Genomic DNA, 17096 nt, shown 5'->3' with positions numbered 1-17096 from the left:
ATGCCGATCAAGTGTGTTTACAAATCGTTTGTCACCTTTGGCTGGCCACGGGTGATTTTGTTTATTTCGCGGAGATTTAATTAGGGCTGATAAGGCGATAGCCCGGCTTGGGCTGGCATTGGGCATTGGAATCGAGAATTATATATGCCCAGAAAGACTCAGATGTCAACGATGTGGCCGGACAGCAGCAGCGCTTTGTCGTTTCCAATGGCGTAGAAGAAGGGGTGATTAATGACCAGGGGCAGGGCTCGTCGGAACAGATCCCCGAAGGCTAGAAGAACAGCTGGTTACGGGCCTTCTTGGGCAGAGATTGGCGTGATCACTTACAGAAGGAGTCGTCGGCGTGGCCGCCTTCTTCCTGCAGCTCCAGGAGGCCACTCTGCACCACTGCTCCCAAGGGCGGCGCCGAGCTGGCCACGATGGAGCTGAAGACCTCGCTCAGCTGGACCTCCGTTGTGAATAGTTTCGCCAGTCCCAGCTGCAAGGGAAACCATGTAGAGCATTTTGAATCAAAGGAAAAAGTCCTATGACTACCATATTTGGCGATCGAATATCACATATTTTGTTTCTATTAAAATTGTTGATATTGGACGCACTTAGGACTTTTTCTGGCTTGTTTAATAGCGAGTTGAGAATCCACTTGACTAAAATGGTGTTCCTTATTTGTCGATGAACTCTTCGGACTAAAATATACCGCGTTCTATAGGTAGACGTATGATTTGAATGTGTACATTGCCAAGTTTGCAGCTATCAGGAGTTCAAAGAGAAGCTGTAACAGTTGTTAACTCACCTCCTCGAGCACCCGCTTCAGGTCGGACTGGACGAGCACCCTGAGCTTGGGCAGGGTGAGGGCCACCTTGCGCTCCTCGAGCTGGGACCGCAGCTGGTGGAGATCGGACTGCGCCAGCTTCCTCTCCAGTTGGGCCAGGCCGTCCGCCCGATTTGGGAACACAATGAGCATGCTCAGGTCTGCAGTGGCGAAGGGCACCTCTATGAGCTGGGCGTCCAGGGCGGGCACTTCAGCGTACCTGTAGCGGTGCTGTCCGAACATGGCGTCCACCAGCCGCGGGCGATTTCCCCCGGCAAAGAAGTTGATGCTCCGCGTCTCGGTGGGATCGAAGGCCCAGGACCAAGGCGCCCGGAAGGTAACTCCCGAGACGTGTAAAAAGGGCGTGTTGTGCTCGGCCAAGGTCTCGAGTTGGGGGGCACTGACCAGCTCCCCCAGGCTAAAGTTGCTGCGGCTGAGGAAGGCGTAGTTGATATCCTGGGCCGCGTTCGACGCACTTTCCCAGGACAAGCGATGGCAACCGACTCCCATGCGCGCAGCCAACGACTCGAACTCCTCGCGGAAGTTGAAGGTGAAGCGCTGCTGGGCGTAGAGGTCACTCAGCAATCTTAGGCGGCAGCCAATGGCTGCCGATTGCTTGAGCTCCGACAAAAGGGTCTCGAAGTCCTGCACCGCCAGCTTCGGGTGACTGGCGTGGGTCAGCTCCAGCGCCTGGCGGAGTTGGCTACCATGCTCCGAGGAACTTTTCGCATACAGCAGGCTAAGCGCCGCCTGAACGAGCAAGGGGGAAACCAGCACATTCGCATCTGGCTGGGCTAGTCCCAACTTGGTAGTTAGACGTAGGCCAAAGCGGTGATTCGAGGCACTGGCTTGCGATCTGCCCGAGAGCTCTCCCTCGACTGGGAACGGTAAAGCTATAGCCAGGCCAACTAGCAGGCCGGAAAGTAATCGCCAGTGGATCATGTTTTGGGAAATGCCGAGCTTCGACTAATGCTAATGTTAATGATCCAGTGGCTAACACGCAACTAGGCTACGCGCTCATTCATGGAAATTCTAATTATATTGAGACATTGAGGTCATGATTGGAGAGGTCTAGGCAAAGTCAGAGCTGGGCATTGAAGGTCTCTGGAGATACGGAACGATTCGAGAGGCGGAGAGCTCAAAAATTCTCTGAGAGATTCACTGGGAGCGGCAGCAAGCGATTCTATCCAGTTTTCATTTCGCGCTTGGGCAAATTTCAAGTTCGGATGCTAACTCACTCTCAATTCGACACTGCCACACAAAGCTGCAAGAAGTTTGATTGCCTCCTTATGGAAGAACGTATTACACATTTTAATGGTAATGAGAAAATATGTTTACCCAAGGAAAACATATATACTTCACTTCGCTGCACTACACTTGCTTATTTTTGTAGTATAGTAATAATATAGTTTGAGTAGAAGAAATGGTCTTGAACTATGATGCAATTTACACAGGGATGCCGCTCTGCTCCAACAGATGGCGCATGTTATCGAAATATGCATTCGTTTACCAATAGAACCCCACAGAATGAGGCGCAGTTTTGTTGAGTGTATGCAACCTTGAGTGAGAGACATTAATTATGCCCAGCTTTCAGCGGGTATTTCAATTACTCATCCGGCAGTCTCAGTCTTAAAGTTCTCAGCCCCGCTGCTCCCCCGAAATGGTTTGCCCTGCACTCTGTCCTCGGCGATCTCAAGTCAGATCTGGTGCGCATAAGGAAGTTTCCCTCATTGTGAAAAATGATTGAGAAATCCGCCTTTGATTTATGGCCGTGGGTGCGGGGAAAGGAGGGCAGGAGGAGGGCTGCGGCCCCAAACAGGTTTGCCAACTTACAGAAGTGGGCAAAAACCATTCGCTGGAAATCCAGAATAGCCAGCAGCCCCGGCAAACAACTGGGAAAAGACACAAGTTGCTGCTGCTGCTGCTGCTACTGCTGCGGATCGCCGGGTGAGTGGGAATTGCATATTAGTGGGTCTTATCAGCGCGACGAGGTTATCGCAGTTCAGTTTTCATAAATACAGCGTTATACTTTATTATTCTTTTCACAAATGCAGCGGGCAAGACTTTACTCGAAAATGGAATCCTAGTTCCTGTAAAAGTCAAAATTGGGTTTGTTTTTGACGCTCATGGGTGTGGGATACTCCACGTGACCTATGAACAGAACTGAGGTGGGTGTGCGGATGGCGAATACGAATGGCCGGTTGGCGATGAACTCCTTGGGCTTTGGAGGCAGCGAAAGAGGCACAAACTTGGCATCTGGAAGAGAGATTGGGAGGTAATTAATCACAGGATTCGGTGGTTGATGCTTTTCGCAACTTACAGGAAGCTGCCGAGGCCTCTGTGCCCGCCTCGCCCACATTGATGTAGGCCTTCTGCAGGATCTTGCTCACGCGCACCGGCTGATCCAGCAACTTGGTCACCTGCGAGTTGGGCGTGAACATCTGCTGGACTCCCAGGTCTTTTAGGGGCTGGGTCATGTCCTGCTCGAACTCGAACTGGAACTTGGGCAGGTGCACAGCGACCGACTGGCGGCGCAGGCTGTGGGCGACGCGGTTGAGATCGAATTCCGGCCGGGACAGCTGCTGCATCATTTTGGCTAGTCCGTTGGTCTGATTGGGAAGCAGGATCAGCATGCTGGCGGCGCTGTCCTTGTAGGCCAGCTCCAAGACGGTAGCGCCCAGCTCGGGCAGCTCGGCCAGGCCGTACACATCGTCGTTGTACATCATGGCCACCTGGGAAGTCTTGCCGTTGGAGTGGTGGAAGTCGGAGGGTGCAGTGTCCATGATGGCGAATTCGTGCTCCCAGCGACTCTTGAAGTACACAGCGTTCACGAGAAGCGCCTGCGTCTGTGGGTCAATGTCGCCCGAGGTCACCAGCTCCCGGATCTTGCTCCGCGTCTGGTCCATCACCCAGGCGTTGATCCTGGCCGACGTGTCCTTGCCGTTCTGCATGTCGACGGCCTCCGTGCCGGCGCTGAAATAGAACTTTGCGTAGGCATCGTAGCTGGGGTTGACGCCACCCAGCTCCTGGTTGTAGTACACCTTCGTGGCCAGGGTCAGATCGGCGCCCTCCAAATGCATCCTGTACTTGATCACGCTCTCGAAGTCCTGGGCAACAGCCATGGCATTCTTGCTAAACTCCCCTGCCTTCTGCAGTTCCCGGAACGTCTTTCCGTCCGAGGCCCCGTAGATCAGGGCCAGCAGGGCGTGGACGGAGAAGGGCGAGAGCACCACGTTCTGCTGACCCTGCGACTTGATGATCTGGTCAAAGAGCTGGCCGCTGAAGCGATCCATGTAGCTGAAGACGGGCGGCGGACGAGTGGGCGGCGGGTTGGCCGGCTCATGTTTGGTGAGGTCCACCATCACCACGTCGCTTGTGGGCTCCTTAGTGTACTGATTTGTGCCCTGGGAACGGAGGCCCAGCTCCGGTCTGGGGTTACGCGGCAGTTGCTGTTGTTGCTGCTGTAGCGGTTGTTGGTGCCGTTGCCAGGCACTGAACTCCTGGGCAAAGGAGTGAGCAGCCAGGAGGCTGATAGTCAGCAGGAGCAGGAGCGCTGTAGGAATATGAAAACAATATAGTGCGATTCTCGAGTGGCTTTTCCACAACTCACTGGTTTTGCTCGCCATGTTTCTTATCTGTTATTTCTCGCTGGAAAGCTTCTGAATGAATTTTTCTTCCGATACGCCGATCAGCTCGATTTCAGCGGCGCTACAAAACTGATCGTTGCGAAGCTGATCTCCAGCAGCTGAGCAGATCCGAGCTATACGGCGATTGGCAGAGAGAACCGGTCCAGGAACCATATCTGCTATGCTACGGAGAAGCATTCGATTATCACATCGAAGCGAGTTCTGTGGAACTGACTCTCCTGCGCAGGGAAGCCTCTCTTTTCGAATGGGAAAAGCCCGGTCACGATTACAATTACACAAAGGAAAACACACAATCTGTAATATGTACGTGGAATATGGCGAAGCTTCTGTTTTTAGACCGCGATTGGCGAGGGTTGCCGTTCCAGCTGCCATTCCCGAGCCAAGGATATGACTCACCAGCGCTGGGGATTCGGCGAAGGAAACCTGTTGAGTTTTCCGTCTATTTATAGGTGCATCTACTCATATCTCCCGCATTTCCTGCTGACATTTCCATGCTGCCGTCCATTAAATAACTTTTCCGTTTTACATAACGGACCCATAAACACGGCGAGAACTAATTAAGTATTCCCCGGTGGCCGGAGGAGCCCCCGATCTCCCGGATAAGACCCCACAGCCTCGGATTCCCTGCATGCCTAATTATGTAAAGCCGCACACGAAATGCATTTCATATCAGCACTTTTCCCCCAGCCCCACGCGGTTCTTCCCCAATCCGGTTTACGGTGACCTAATTGCAGGCGGCCGAATGTGTAAACATAATTTACTCCAATTAGAGTGCGCTGCCACGCCCCTGCTCCACCCGCCCACTGGAAACTGGGGCACGACGGAGTGCATCGCTGATATGACTACGAGTGCGAGTGCCGGGCAAGAATGCAATCGATAAGAGGAGGCGAAGTGCTGGGGGAGCAGCTTGCTTAATTGCGCTGCACCAGGTGGGCTCGGTTCGGCTCATTCCGCTGGCTCTCAGCCCTCCCGCGTGTGTTTGTTCCGGCTGATATGACGTCCAGTGTTTTGCCCGCTCAAACAAAGGCTGGCCTCCGACTTATCGCAGGGTTACGGAGGTGTATGCACCCTCCACTCCGATTGATCTAGTCGTGTAAGTGGCAGTAGTCTTCGATCGCATTTAGGGGAATTTCCATGGAACCACTTGGGCTTGTCAACGGGAGAGTTTTATCAAGACAATCTCAGGCGATAACAATCAGCACAGGCATCAAGAAATCATATTAAATAACAAATGTATGCATTTACACATTGGTACATACTAAGCACTTTGCCATTTGTACAAGTATGTGCATTTATTGTATGAATTTGAATTTTGCTTTGAGATTTAATAGTAAGAAATCATACGTTCCAGACCTATCAAAATTCTATAGATTAGGCATTACCAAGAAAGCTATATAAAAGCTATAAGTTAAATGTTAATGTTTCTGATTCCTCATATGGGCTTTTCCATATTCCTAATATAAACAAAGATTTATATAAGTAATCTTTATGCTTTTGAGCCGGACTTTCTCTACATCTGATTTAATTTCAAAAAGAATTCTTAAAATAAAATCGAACTATTTTGACTGCATGTGAAATTCCATGTGATCCTCTTAAGAGCAACTAAAAGCAACAGTGCCAGTGTTTCTGAATCTATTCCTCCCAATTTGCTTCAATTACCTGGCCAATTACCCAGATACCCCGCACCATGGACCCTGAACCGCCGCTGGTGACAGAAACCGCATGGACATATTGCAAGTTGTCGCCGGGTAGATGCCTCAATTAGTGGCAGCATGTTGCTGGTGCACCACGCCGCGGGAACAGCTCGTCGTTAATTGGGGAGCCGCCGGAGAGTCAGGTGGGCATGGGTGGGGGTGGTATGCCAGGGGATGCCAGGGGATGCAGTGCATCGGAGGTGGAAAATGAGAAGTGATTGTAGTCCGTGGGCGCTTACACCAAAACCGCATTAAGGCGCGCGTTGGCCGCGCGATTTGTCCGATTTGCATATAATGCATATATTATGGCGAATTAATCATAATCCGCCGCGTGGCTATCACAATATTTGCACGTGCAATTTGCATGCGAGTTGCTCTGCATCTGGCGGCAAGTTGCTAACGAACTGAGCGAAAGGCTAAGAATCGGCATCCGGGGCAGCATCAATTAAAGCGACATAAAGGAAGCTTGTAATTTCCATGTGGCCTAACCACAGTCGGCTTTCCTTTTTCTGGCATCGCCTTCCCTGCCTTTTCCAGCACAGCTCGTGCATTTAGCGTTTATAGAAATTGCCAGCCCACAAACTCCCCCTTCCTTGTTTATAGCTGCAGTGCACTCGAAGAAATGCTGGCATACTCCTGCCTACCTCCTTCATTTAGCGATGTTTGTATTTATATTACCTCCCAGATAAATGTCTTGAGATGTAGCTGGTTTGCTCAGCCACTCGTCCCTGCAATGCATGACATCTAAAGGACTTTGTCGTTCCATAAAGCAGTGCCTCTTCTTTTCTCTGTACCGCTGAGGAATGGACATCCGTGGCTGGAGTTCAGGGGCGGGGTAATCGCAGTTTAAATTTGTACTTCGTGATGCAATCATTCTGAATGTCAGAGAGACCAGTGCCGGTTCTCCTGCCTGCTCCTCCACCAGCCATTCTTATGTTAGGCGCCATAATGGGCTAACACACACACACACACACGCCGCGGGCTGGGTAGCACACACACCAACCCACACTACACCCACACCCACACTGGCAGAAAGTTGAGGTCAGCAGCCTGCAGTTGGTTTGGGCCATTGTTGGGTCTCCTTTTTTGGGTTGGGCCTGCACTCTGCGTGTTGGCTATTGATCTAAATTTTGTGCTTGCGAATTTGTGGCTCTTTTTCGGCGGATTTTGCGACCGCTTATCGCTGGCATTCCGCTGGCTCTGGAATTGGCATTAGCATTCGATTCCCGTTCGCAGGCCAATTGCTGTAATTTCCTTATGTATTTATGCCCGGCTAATGAGACGAAATCTGGCTTCCCGATCTTGGCTGGCGGCCCATGGACCGCTGTTAAAATTGTAATCAGTTAACGCTTAATTGGGGTCGCACCACGCCCCTTCTTGCTGGTCTGGCAATGGGAATACAATGGGCATTGGGGAATCAGCAACACAGATCTGCCAGTAGAACCGCTAAGCTAACTGCTAGACCAGCCAGCCGCTATGGCATTTTGTTTAATTCGATGTTTTTACTACTTGACTTGCCAATACATCAGAAGCGGGCTGAGGAAAACCAGCGGAACCCTTTCATTAGAGGAAAAACTAAAGCGAACATCGCCAGCGAGACAATAATGATGAATTGCGGTATTATCGCACGGCTATACGCAGCGGAGAGGGCCAGAAGCACATAGGAAACGGATATCTGGAGCACTTGCGCACGAACAGGGCCAGGCCAATAAAGCCAGAAAGCCAGAATGTCAGGGAATCGGGCAATCGGACCGAGCCTGGCCCAGACCAAAAGCAAATATGTAATTGGCCGGGCCGCCAGACACGAAGGTGCGCTGGTATCACGTACTCCTCGGCATCGCAGAGTCAAGCTCAAAATGCATCGACACGATGATTTATTTGCATTGCAAAGCCCAAGAACATTTCACGGCGCGAAAAGGGGGCAGCTTGGGCTGGAATAGCCAGGGATTTCGCGTGTAATTAATAAGAGTTGCATTTTGTTGCAACAGCTTATTAAAACAGTATAGATTAACTACAGCGCCACCTGTGCCACAGAATCTGTGGAGTAGTTTCCCAATTGCTATAACTTTTTCGCAGTGTTTTGCGCAGCGAGGGAAATCCAACACGTAGCCCCAGCCAATTTTCCGAACAACTTAATTGAATTGGGCTGCGGGGTGGTGCCGCGTCCAACGCCTCGTATACGCAATTCCAGGTCTTCCTCGCCGTCCGGCGTTCTCATTTGCATTTCGCATTCTGCACGCACAGCCAGCCGTCCCATAGATCGACCTTAGATGAATAAAGAACGCCTACTTAACGCTCTAGGAATATTCAGGCACTCCCAGGAGGAGGCTTCACCTTTAGCATTTTGCCAGCGACCAAGATATTCGTTCCCGTTTCGCAATTAAAGTTGGACTTGTGGAGTCCACCGAATGCAACGCCCAGCGCCAAAGCCGCGCTTGCGGATCCACCCAAGACAATTGCATTTGACATTTAGGCAGCTGCAACTGCAACTGCAACTGGCAAGCCAGCGGAGAAACCAATTTTAGAGCGTCAGGGATTCAGCCGATTCGCTTTTGTTTCAACTCGCTCGCTGCCATAATCCAGCCAAGACTCGATCGCTCTCCGCCGCTGGAGCCGCTGGAGCCGCTGGAGCCGCACCTTTGTCGGCCTGTCAAACTGGAAAACTGGCCAAGAGCACTCGCCCAGCCGTTTTGACAATTTACCACCAACTCGGTCTCGGAATCAAGCCGCCTTCGAAGTTGAAGCCCAAGCCTGAGTTGGATTCCAATTCTGATTCGCATTCGCATTCGGATTCGGATTCGGACGTCTGACCATTTGTATAATTGGCATCTCTAATTTTTTGCTGGAATCCCCAGCCAGTGGCTTATTATGGAGCTGCTAGATAGCCGCCAGTTGGTAGCTGCTGCTGCTGCTGCTGGCTGGAAAATTCGCGATCGGCGAGCGGTTCTTGTGGCGTGAGTAATCGGAAAGCGGAGCGCGTTGCATAAATATCGAAAAGGCGCAAGCGGGGCATGGGAAATGGGAAAAATAGGAAAAACTGTGCGCCATAATGAAACTGGTTTCTGGTTTTGGTTTTGGGCCGCTCCAAGAATTACACGCACACAGATACCTACTACAGCGATCAGCGTGAGCCAGTGTTGCCATAATGCCTGTCATAAATTCTCCAAATTACCCAACATGTCGCACTTCGGGGCCACAGCCAATGTCGAGGGGCTCTTGGCCAAGAGCTGGCTGGACTGATTGCAAATTGTGTGACAGCGGGGTCCGCTGCACGTAAATTGAATTTATGTACTTGCCCTCCGTGCGCCGTCAGCCGCAGGATTAATTGTTTGCACAAGCTGGGCTTTTGTCTCAGTGCATTCGTCAGTCGGAGCAACGCGCTCCACCGTCAACTTGACAATCGAAATTGATTTCATAACATGATCTTCAATTGACGGCAATTGGCGGCCCAGACTGCTTGCGGTCAGTGCACTCAGCTCAAGTCATCTGGGATCTGGATGGGAATGGGAATAGGGATCGGGATCGGGATCGGGATCCGAATGGGGGAATCTTCACGGACGGATCTCAAATCGAGCAGTTTCCGCATTCCGCCGCTTGGGGCAATCAAAACTTTGATTTGTGTCGGGTTTTCATGTTATGTTTATGTGCTATGCATTGGGATCATTAATATCACATAAATAATTCCTTATGGCCATTCCCCATAGTCGTTAATCGAAATACGAGTTTATGCTTCAAACTCAGCAGTAGAAGAAAAGCAAGATAGAACGCTATAGTCGAGTTCCCCGACTATCAGATACCCCTTACTCAGGTATTGGAACTCAAACGAGAAGTTCAAAGTTTCTCTGGCATATCGATGGAAATGGGGAAAAATAATAATAAAACGAGCCAAAATGTTACAAAATTTCAAAAGTGTGTGCGAGTGTAAGTTCGAAAGTGTGGGCGTTAGAGTAGGCGTGGCCAACATTTTGTAGCAAAAATGTTGCGTTAAAGTATGATCTCGAGGTTCATACGAACGGAAATGGCTAGATCAACTCCACTATGGATCCTGATCAATAATATATCTTCTTAATATAATCGGAAGCGCTTCCTTCTACATGTTACATACGAAGAGAGTATACCAATATACGAATATAGTATACTACGAGTAACAGATATAAATTTAAAAAAAATTTTCACATCATTGTGCGTGACAGTTTGGCCAGCGTTCTCTAGATCGTGACGTTTATACGGAAGGACAGACGAACATGGCCAGATTCCACATATTTTCCAATGAGTCTAGTATACCCTTTTACTCTACGAGTAACCGGTATAGCAAATTATTGTATATGCTGTGCTGAAAGGGAAAGATATTCTCCATAGGAATCTCGAGTTTAGACAGATAAATACAAAAGTAATATAATAAATATATAAATTCAAGGCCGTAAGTAGACAAAATAATTTATAAAAAGCAACAATGTGAAAAAACTATTTTTGAAGTTTTTTCCAACACCTATCCATTATGATACCAATAGAAATGGCTCTGGCACCCTGTTCAATATGTAGAATGGTAAATATATAAGTTCTCTGGTTACTCATTTGGTTTCACAGCAAATTTCCGAGGCAGCTTTATCAACAAATAATTCCCGATAAACACAACATAAGTATAAAACATTCCCTTGATTTGGGTTCCTGATGTGGCGGGAAACTTGTGATAATTTATCAGGCTATATTTTCTAGCGAAAATGGTTTACCAGCCTCTCACTGTTCAAGGGAATTCTATTGGACTTGTAACTGTGGCAAGAAGCAAGGCTAACTGCAAATGTCAAAGTTCATTGTCTGCTGATCTATTAGCTGTGGTGAGTTCCAGAGTTCCAGAGTTCCATAGTTCATACGTTTTATTGGGTGTGCTTTACTTGCCGCAGAGCGCGACGAACACGTTGTAAATGGTTTCTAAACTCCATTTTATGGCAACATTTTGTAAACTTTATTTCCCTTTGTCCACTCGGAAGGCACTTGAAGTGTTCCACGAAGTTGTCGGTGGCGTTCAGGCTGTTGCTAATGTGGTTTGGATTTTGTTGCTGGTAGGTAGCTCAAGTTCCTCACTTTGAGTTGTTGCCAAGGCCCACGCGCCTTCAAAAGCGGCGGCTGAAGGTCTCTTTACATTCTGTTACCGTTTCTCGGTCTTAGCCATCACTCGATTAAAGCTCTACTCGTATGTGTATGTAGAGATACAAGTATATCCCCTGGATCTATCCATCTGAATTCGTGCGCATTACGCACATTTGCGTAACAGATTCAAGTGCGCGATATGGAGGGTCTCGAGTACCCGGCCAACTCATCGAGGGAGAGCAAAATTAAACAACGAGGCGATGGCGATGGCGATGGAGACATGAAACTGTTTTCGAAAACCTTGCCCAAGCCGTTGCGTTGTACTTGGCAGCATTACGCAGCAATACAAGTTTTCAAGTGGCCACAGAAAAAGAAACACGAGCTCCATAACTCTGAAAGCGAGATGTTTTCTGTTTCGTATTTGATTTGATGTTGGCGCGTAATGAGTTAGCAGAAGTTTTGGGCCGGGGCCTGGAAACCAGTTTCTCTTCCCCCGGCGGCGAATGATTTTTTCCAATTTAAAAATTAACTGTGCTTTGATTAATACTCGATTATTCCAGCACTGCATGTGTCCGTGCATCATAGAAGTTCCTCCGTCTCCTGGCTGCTCTCCTCTAATGTGTTAAACGGAGAAGGTCCAGGTTGACTGCAGCAAATTGCAGGAGTTTTTGTGTAATTTATGAGCACTTTTACCAGCTAATTGGCCTAATTACGCCGCAGTTTGCTCTGAGGACAGCATAAATAGCAGCCGGGTCGCCCGGAGAAGCCGGCAATTCACACTTCCGCGATTGGCCCACAGTTCGCTGGCGATGCTGTGCCTGGCCAACTTGCAGCAGCAGCCGCATCAACGGCAAACAACAAAGGCAGGCGGCTTCGACAGTCGACAGTCAACAGTCGACAGTTTGAGATTCGAGAGTCGAGAGTGGCCATTGCGAGTTGCAAGTCGCTAGTTGCAAGCTGGCAGTTGCAAGTCGCCTGGCTCAAGAATCGAGTGCAGCGAATGGCACCCAAAGTCAGCTTGGCCTGCAGTATGTCTGCTGCCAACATCGTGACTAATTACATGCGACATAAAATGAAAGAAACGGCCCAAAGTTCGCTGGGCGCTGGCGGGGGCTTGGGGATCTAAGCATCCAGCATCCAGCATCCAGGTCGTATACGTAATTGAAGAAAAAGTATCTGGAAATTGCCGAACAACAGCGGCTGCAGCAGCAGAAGGAGCAGTAATTGGCTGGAAAGGCAGCAGTGGCAGTGGCAGTTGCAGTTGCTGTGGCATCCACATCGCTGGTACAGTAACTTGACAATTCAATAAAGCGTGGCCTCCGCTGACAATCGCTACTGACAAGTCTAATAATCAGCTTTGTGCCGTCATCGTTGTGTAATTTGAGCGATATCAAAACCCAAGCCCGCTAATTGAAAGTCGCCTCCCCTTCTTTTTTTGGAGGTTCGTTAAATCTGCATCTGATGCGTTGTTGGAGAACGATTTATTTACGAGTATTTTAAGAGCTGGCCACGGAAAACGGCAACTGCTCCTCGGGTTCTGGTTTCTGGTTTCTAAGCACTGCATTCTGGACGCTGTGCTCGAACTCGAACGCCCACAGCATGCCATCGCCATCTGCTGAAGTTGCATTTTCAGTTGCCACACGAAAATAGCGCAAAGTAGTGCATCAATAAACAATAACAATGCTTTGCTGATGCTGCTGTGGTGCAAGGAAAACAGGAATGCCGAGCAGAAGTAGATCTGGTGGCTGGCCACATGTGCGGATGTTGCAACTGCAGCCGCTGGCGAGCAGCAGCCTGTCAATAAAAAACAGAAAACACAAAGCAGAAAACAGATAGGCCGTGAGGAAAATGGATGAAAACCGAAAAGCATGCTGAAAGCAAAGTGCGGCAGTGAAAAAGGCATGTGCAAGCTGTAAGTTGCAGTGGCCCGCGGTTAAGTGAAAGAAATCGCTGCCAATAGCGGAAATATTAGCGTTTACCGCCCGATCATCGGAGGGTGGGCGGGAAAACTCAAAGGAAAACCCCTTGCTCGAAAAAGACAATGTGTTTATTATTGTATTCGGCCGCGGGCATATCGGGCCATGGATAGATTGGCAGGGGTGCGGAACAATGGCGTTGATATCATGCAGAATATGGAAAGTACTTTCCAGCAGAGTTTAATTTATTTATTAAACTTGATTTTCTTGTTTCCCGCTCTCGCATCCTTAACAAGATCACCATGGCATTGGCGTTCCTGGCTCGAACACTCGCTACTCCTTCTGCTGGAGTCACAAACTTCTCTCTGCCTCGGGGCGATCCGGAACTCCGGTGCCTGAAGTGTTCTCGATTGCATGTCACCCCAAACAGGGCAAATCGATGTCATCCTGGCCTAATCCAATTGTCGCTGAAAGGGCCGAAACCCAACGAAATTTGGAAAACTGGGAGGCAACATCAAATGCCTTCGCAGAAAGCAGAGTCAAACCGATTGTGTTAAATCAAATGAAGCATAATTTCGACTCAATTGAGGACTGCAGGCGGTTTCCCCAGTTAACTCATCCAGTCCCAGTGGATCGCTTTGCCTGTCATTCCATCACCGAGTCCACCCACTCCGCAATCTCGGAGGGTTGCTCTAGTCTGCCCACTTTGATGGGAGCGGACAGGACGCACAGGACGGGCGATTGCCTCGGGTACATCATATTTCTATTAATGACTTGCATATTTATGAGCCCAAATCCGGAACTCGTAATCCCCATCCCTTGCTTCCTTTCCTTTCCCTGGCCAGGCCAAACCCATTCCGAATGGCCTGTGGGCTGTGTTCCGAAGTCGAAATGAGTGCAAATAAGCTGATTTTAATAATAAACAAACACGAGCACAAATACAAACACAAATAGGCATCAAATGAACTCCTAATCTATTTGAGTTTTGGTCTTGGCCGCCGGCGATGACTGAGTCTACATGGATACTCGCCGAAGCATACATATTCTTGGTACACTGCCTCAAGAATAGAACGTTTAACTGGAACTTACACATGGCTTCCCATTTCGAAATGCTCGCTTACATTTGAGTTCGCAGCTACTTTGATGTGGTTCCCTGGCCACGGATTTCGTCAACATGTGGCCGTGGAAGTCTTTAAGTAAACAACAACACGGCCAGATCTCGGAAGTTGCCAAACAATATGCTCCACATTTGCATATGCTCGTCCGCACTTTCAAGTGCTCCCTCTTTTTGGCAACGGGAGTAACGACCCAAGACCGGCTTACTATGCCCGCCATGGGTGGGGGATCAAAGACCAAAAAAGTGGAGTAGTTACCGCCAAGTGCTTGGAGCTCCCTCAGCGCGGTTTTATGACCGCTTCTGTGTGGGCCCATCAGCTCCACCGGGTTCCCACCAATGCGAGGAAGACACAACAATGGCCATATCAAAGTCACTGCGACAACTAATAGCGCTCCGTAATGAAGTGTAAAGAAATATCAGACAACCCGCTAATGAAACACTCAACTGAACAGTTTCAACCAGACCAGGAACCATAAAGCGACTACATGTACATGCAGAACTCGGAATTGTAATTGAGCTGGTTTCGAAATGCTATGGCCCTGATTTCGGGCCTAGACCAGTTGGCCTTTTTGATAACGGTGTGAAACAAGAGTGGTATTGTCGTTTCGGAGATTGAACTTCGAGATGCTCTGTGCACTTTTAACAATTGTTTATGGACCGAAATGTTAAAGTCTTTCTCTTCAGCATAACACTTGCTCGAATAAATATTTAGATTAATTTCATTAACTGGATCAGCCTTAGAGATATTTTACACAACTTCGTTGCAGTAAACACACGTTTGGAATTGATTTCCGATCGATTAGTAGTGCAGCGATCCAAAAATTAAAGTTGCAATGGCACAAAGCCGGCCCAAATTTGGTTAGCCACCCCGAAAACGGTCGCAGACCGCAGTCCGTAGAACGTAGACCCGTCTAGCAAATGGAATTAGGAAATCTTTTCGCCAAATCCAACAAATCATGTTAAAGCCGACCCAGAGGACTGTGGGTGTGTGCGTCTAGTTGGGGAGAACGCCGGCGGGCAGAGTGTTTACACCGCTCTCGGTTTGGCTGTTTTCAAAACTGTGCGGTCTGTCTGAAGTGGAGGTGGGCGGTGGGTGGAAGAGGGGCGGTGGTGCAGCAAGGGTTGCGTGGGCGTATTGCGACATTATCGAGGGTGGAAAGACCCATCGAAGACCGCCAGACGGCCAGACGGCCAGGGCATAAAGTTTATATAATTATTTTCATGCCGACTCTCATAACTGAAGTGGAGCGTGTGTGGGTAGACTGAGAAAAATTCCTAGATCGTTTTCCATTCCCCAGCTCCGAACTAAAAATCTTAAAATTTGCAACACTCCTAATTCTATTATTAAAACCTCTGAGTTGGAACATGGTTGTATTTGGAAATTATGGTCTGGGAAAATGAATGCTTTATCTTTATATATTATGTGGCAGAAATGACATGTATCTAGCAGATACTTCTCCCGGTGTGTCCTTGTCTCCAGGGGATGTGTCAGCCCTTTTCTCTTGACTGAACCTTTCGACTTGCTAACTATGTGAGTTATGCAATGAATAAAATTAAATTACACAAATGTCATTGGCTGTGATGTTGCTGATGCGAGAGCTGCGCCCAGCAACATGTTGCTAATGACAGCCAGGACTCACACCTCGTCTCCCCGGCAGATGCATTTTAATTAAAATCATGAAGGAGGGCTCGCTTTAATCTAAAGTCCTGTATCCAGAACGGAAATTGTGTGCGGCTGTTGAAGTGTCGGTTGTTATTGCTCCACCGCCACCCACGATCCACCCACTCCGCCGACGGGTGTCCTTGTATGTTTGTTGTCCTGTCTGCAGGGTTGATTTGGCAAACGACGCAATTTGTTGTTGTTTGCGACGTGGCAGCATGGTGGGTCAGTGGGTGTCGAGTCCCGCGGAGAGTGGGATGTTTGCACATTAAATACCGAAGCGCACCCAGCGAGCTTTCACTTTTCCTGCGCTGGCAGAGAGAGAAATGTTTAAACAAATATGTTGTCGTTGGCAATGAAAGGTACGCAAAGAACAGAGTTATACACTCAGCTGAAGGATGATAAACTATACTATTCTAAGCAGGAAGGTAGATTAATGGTATCTTAGGGTCAATGGGTATTAACACAATCAAATTTAAATGAATACACAATTGAAGAAAAAAGTGATTAAAGTACTCTTACATATTTCGTATCTCATCTTGTTTGCCAATTTATTTGCTAAGAATTCCAATTAGGTTGATTTTCATTTCCTTAAAATCCCTCTAAAATCTCTTACAGTCTTCGCTCCATATGAGCAAATCAGCATCTACACCCATCCGGCTGCCTGTAAGTGACTTTGTAATTTTTCTTCCAGTGCGCATTTGTGCATTCTGTTCCCTGGGGCCTCGTAAGTGTTGCCAAGTTGATTGTTTTGGCCTGCATTTGCGTGGGGGACAGCCCAGAAAGTACAGTTGCCTCCGGCCAACTCTTTCGTCTTTCGAATGGTTAATTGCCGGCGAAAGCTCTTCTTCTCCAACTGAACGGGAAGGATGTCTGTGTGTCCTGTTTGGAGAAAGGGCGGCATATGAAATCATAAAATTTAACGATCGCCAGAGTGTCTGGCTGGTTCTGCCAACGGGGGTGGCTTTTGAGTGACCAGAAACCACCCAACTACCTCCCAACCACCACCCCAACCACCCAACTCGCTCAGCTGCTCGGCACGTGTTCAAATTACCGTGAAGACGCTTAGGGGTGAATACTCCAGTGCAGCTACAACAGCAGCAACAACAGCCGGCAGGCAAACGACATTCAAATTGAGTGAGTGAATTAAAAAACCTGGCAATCAG

General features: G+C 48.7%; 3 protein-coding genes across 3 annotated transcripts in view; 1 reads left to right on the top strand and 2 right to left on the bottom strand.

The window, feature by feature from the left end:
- The window catches only part of LOC6543079 (protein prickle), a 59692-nt gene that overhangs the window by 2986 nt on the left and 39610 nt on the right, over positions 1-17096 (top strand). The gene's annotated exons all lie outside the window — the stretch shown is intronic.
- Positions 13-1836, bottom strand: LOC6542848 (serine protease inhibitor 42Dd). The gene is made up of 3 exons (XM_001970625.3): positions 791-1836; positions 328-478; positions 13-271 (listed from the first exon to the last, which is right to left on the bottom strand). Exons 1-3 carry the CDS (start codon positions 1748-1750, stop codon positions 159-161), a joined length of 1224 nt encoding a protein of 407 aa, XP_001970661.1. The 5' UTR covers positions 1751-1836; the 3' UTR covers positions 13-158.
- Positions 2810-4543, bottom strand: LOC6542568 (antichymotrypsin-2). The gene is made up of 3 exons (XM_001970624.3): positions 4419-4543; positions 3129-4361; positions 2810-3064 (listed from the first exon to the last, which is right to left on the bottom strand). The coding sequence occupies exons 1-3, from the start codon at positions 4432-4434 to the stop codon at positions 2892-2894; spliced, it is 1422 nt and encodes a 473-aa protein (XP_001970660.3). The 5' UTR covers positions 4435-4543; the 3' UTR covers positions 2810-2891.

The sequence above is a fragment of the Drosophila erecta genome, unplaced genomic scaffold (genome assembly GCF_003286155.1).
Source record: "Drosophila erecta strain 14021-0224.00,06,07 unplaced genomic scaffold, DereRS2 tig00000055-arrow-pilon, whole genome shotgun sequence".
NCBI classification, from domain to species: domain Eukaryota; kingdom Metazoa; phylum Arthropoda; class Insecta; order Diptera; family Drosophilidae; genus Drosophila; species Drosophila erecta.
This window is presented reverse-complemented; position numbering and strand designations above follow the sequence as displayed.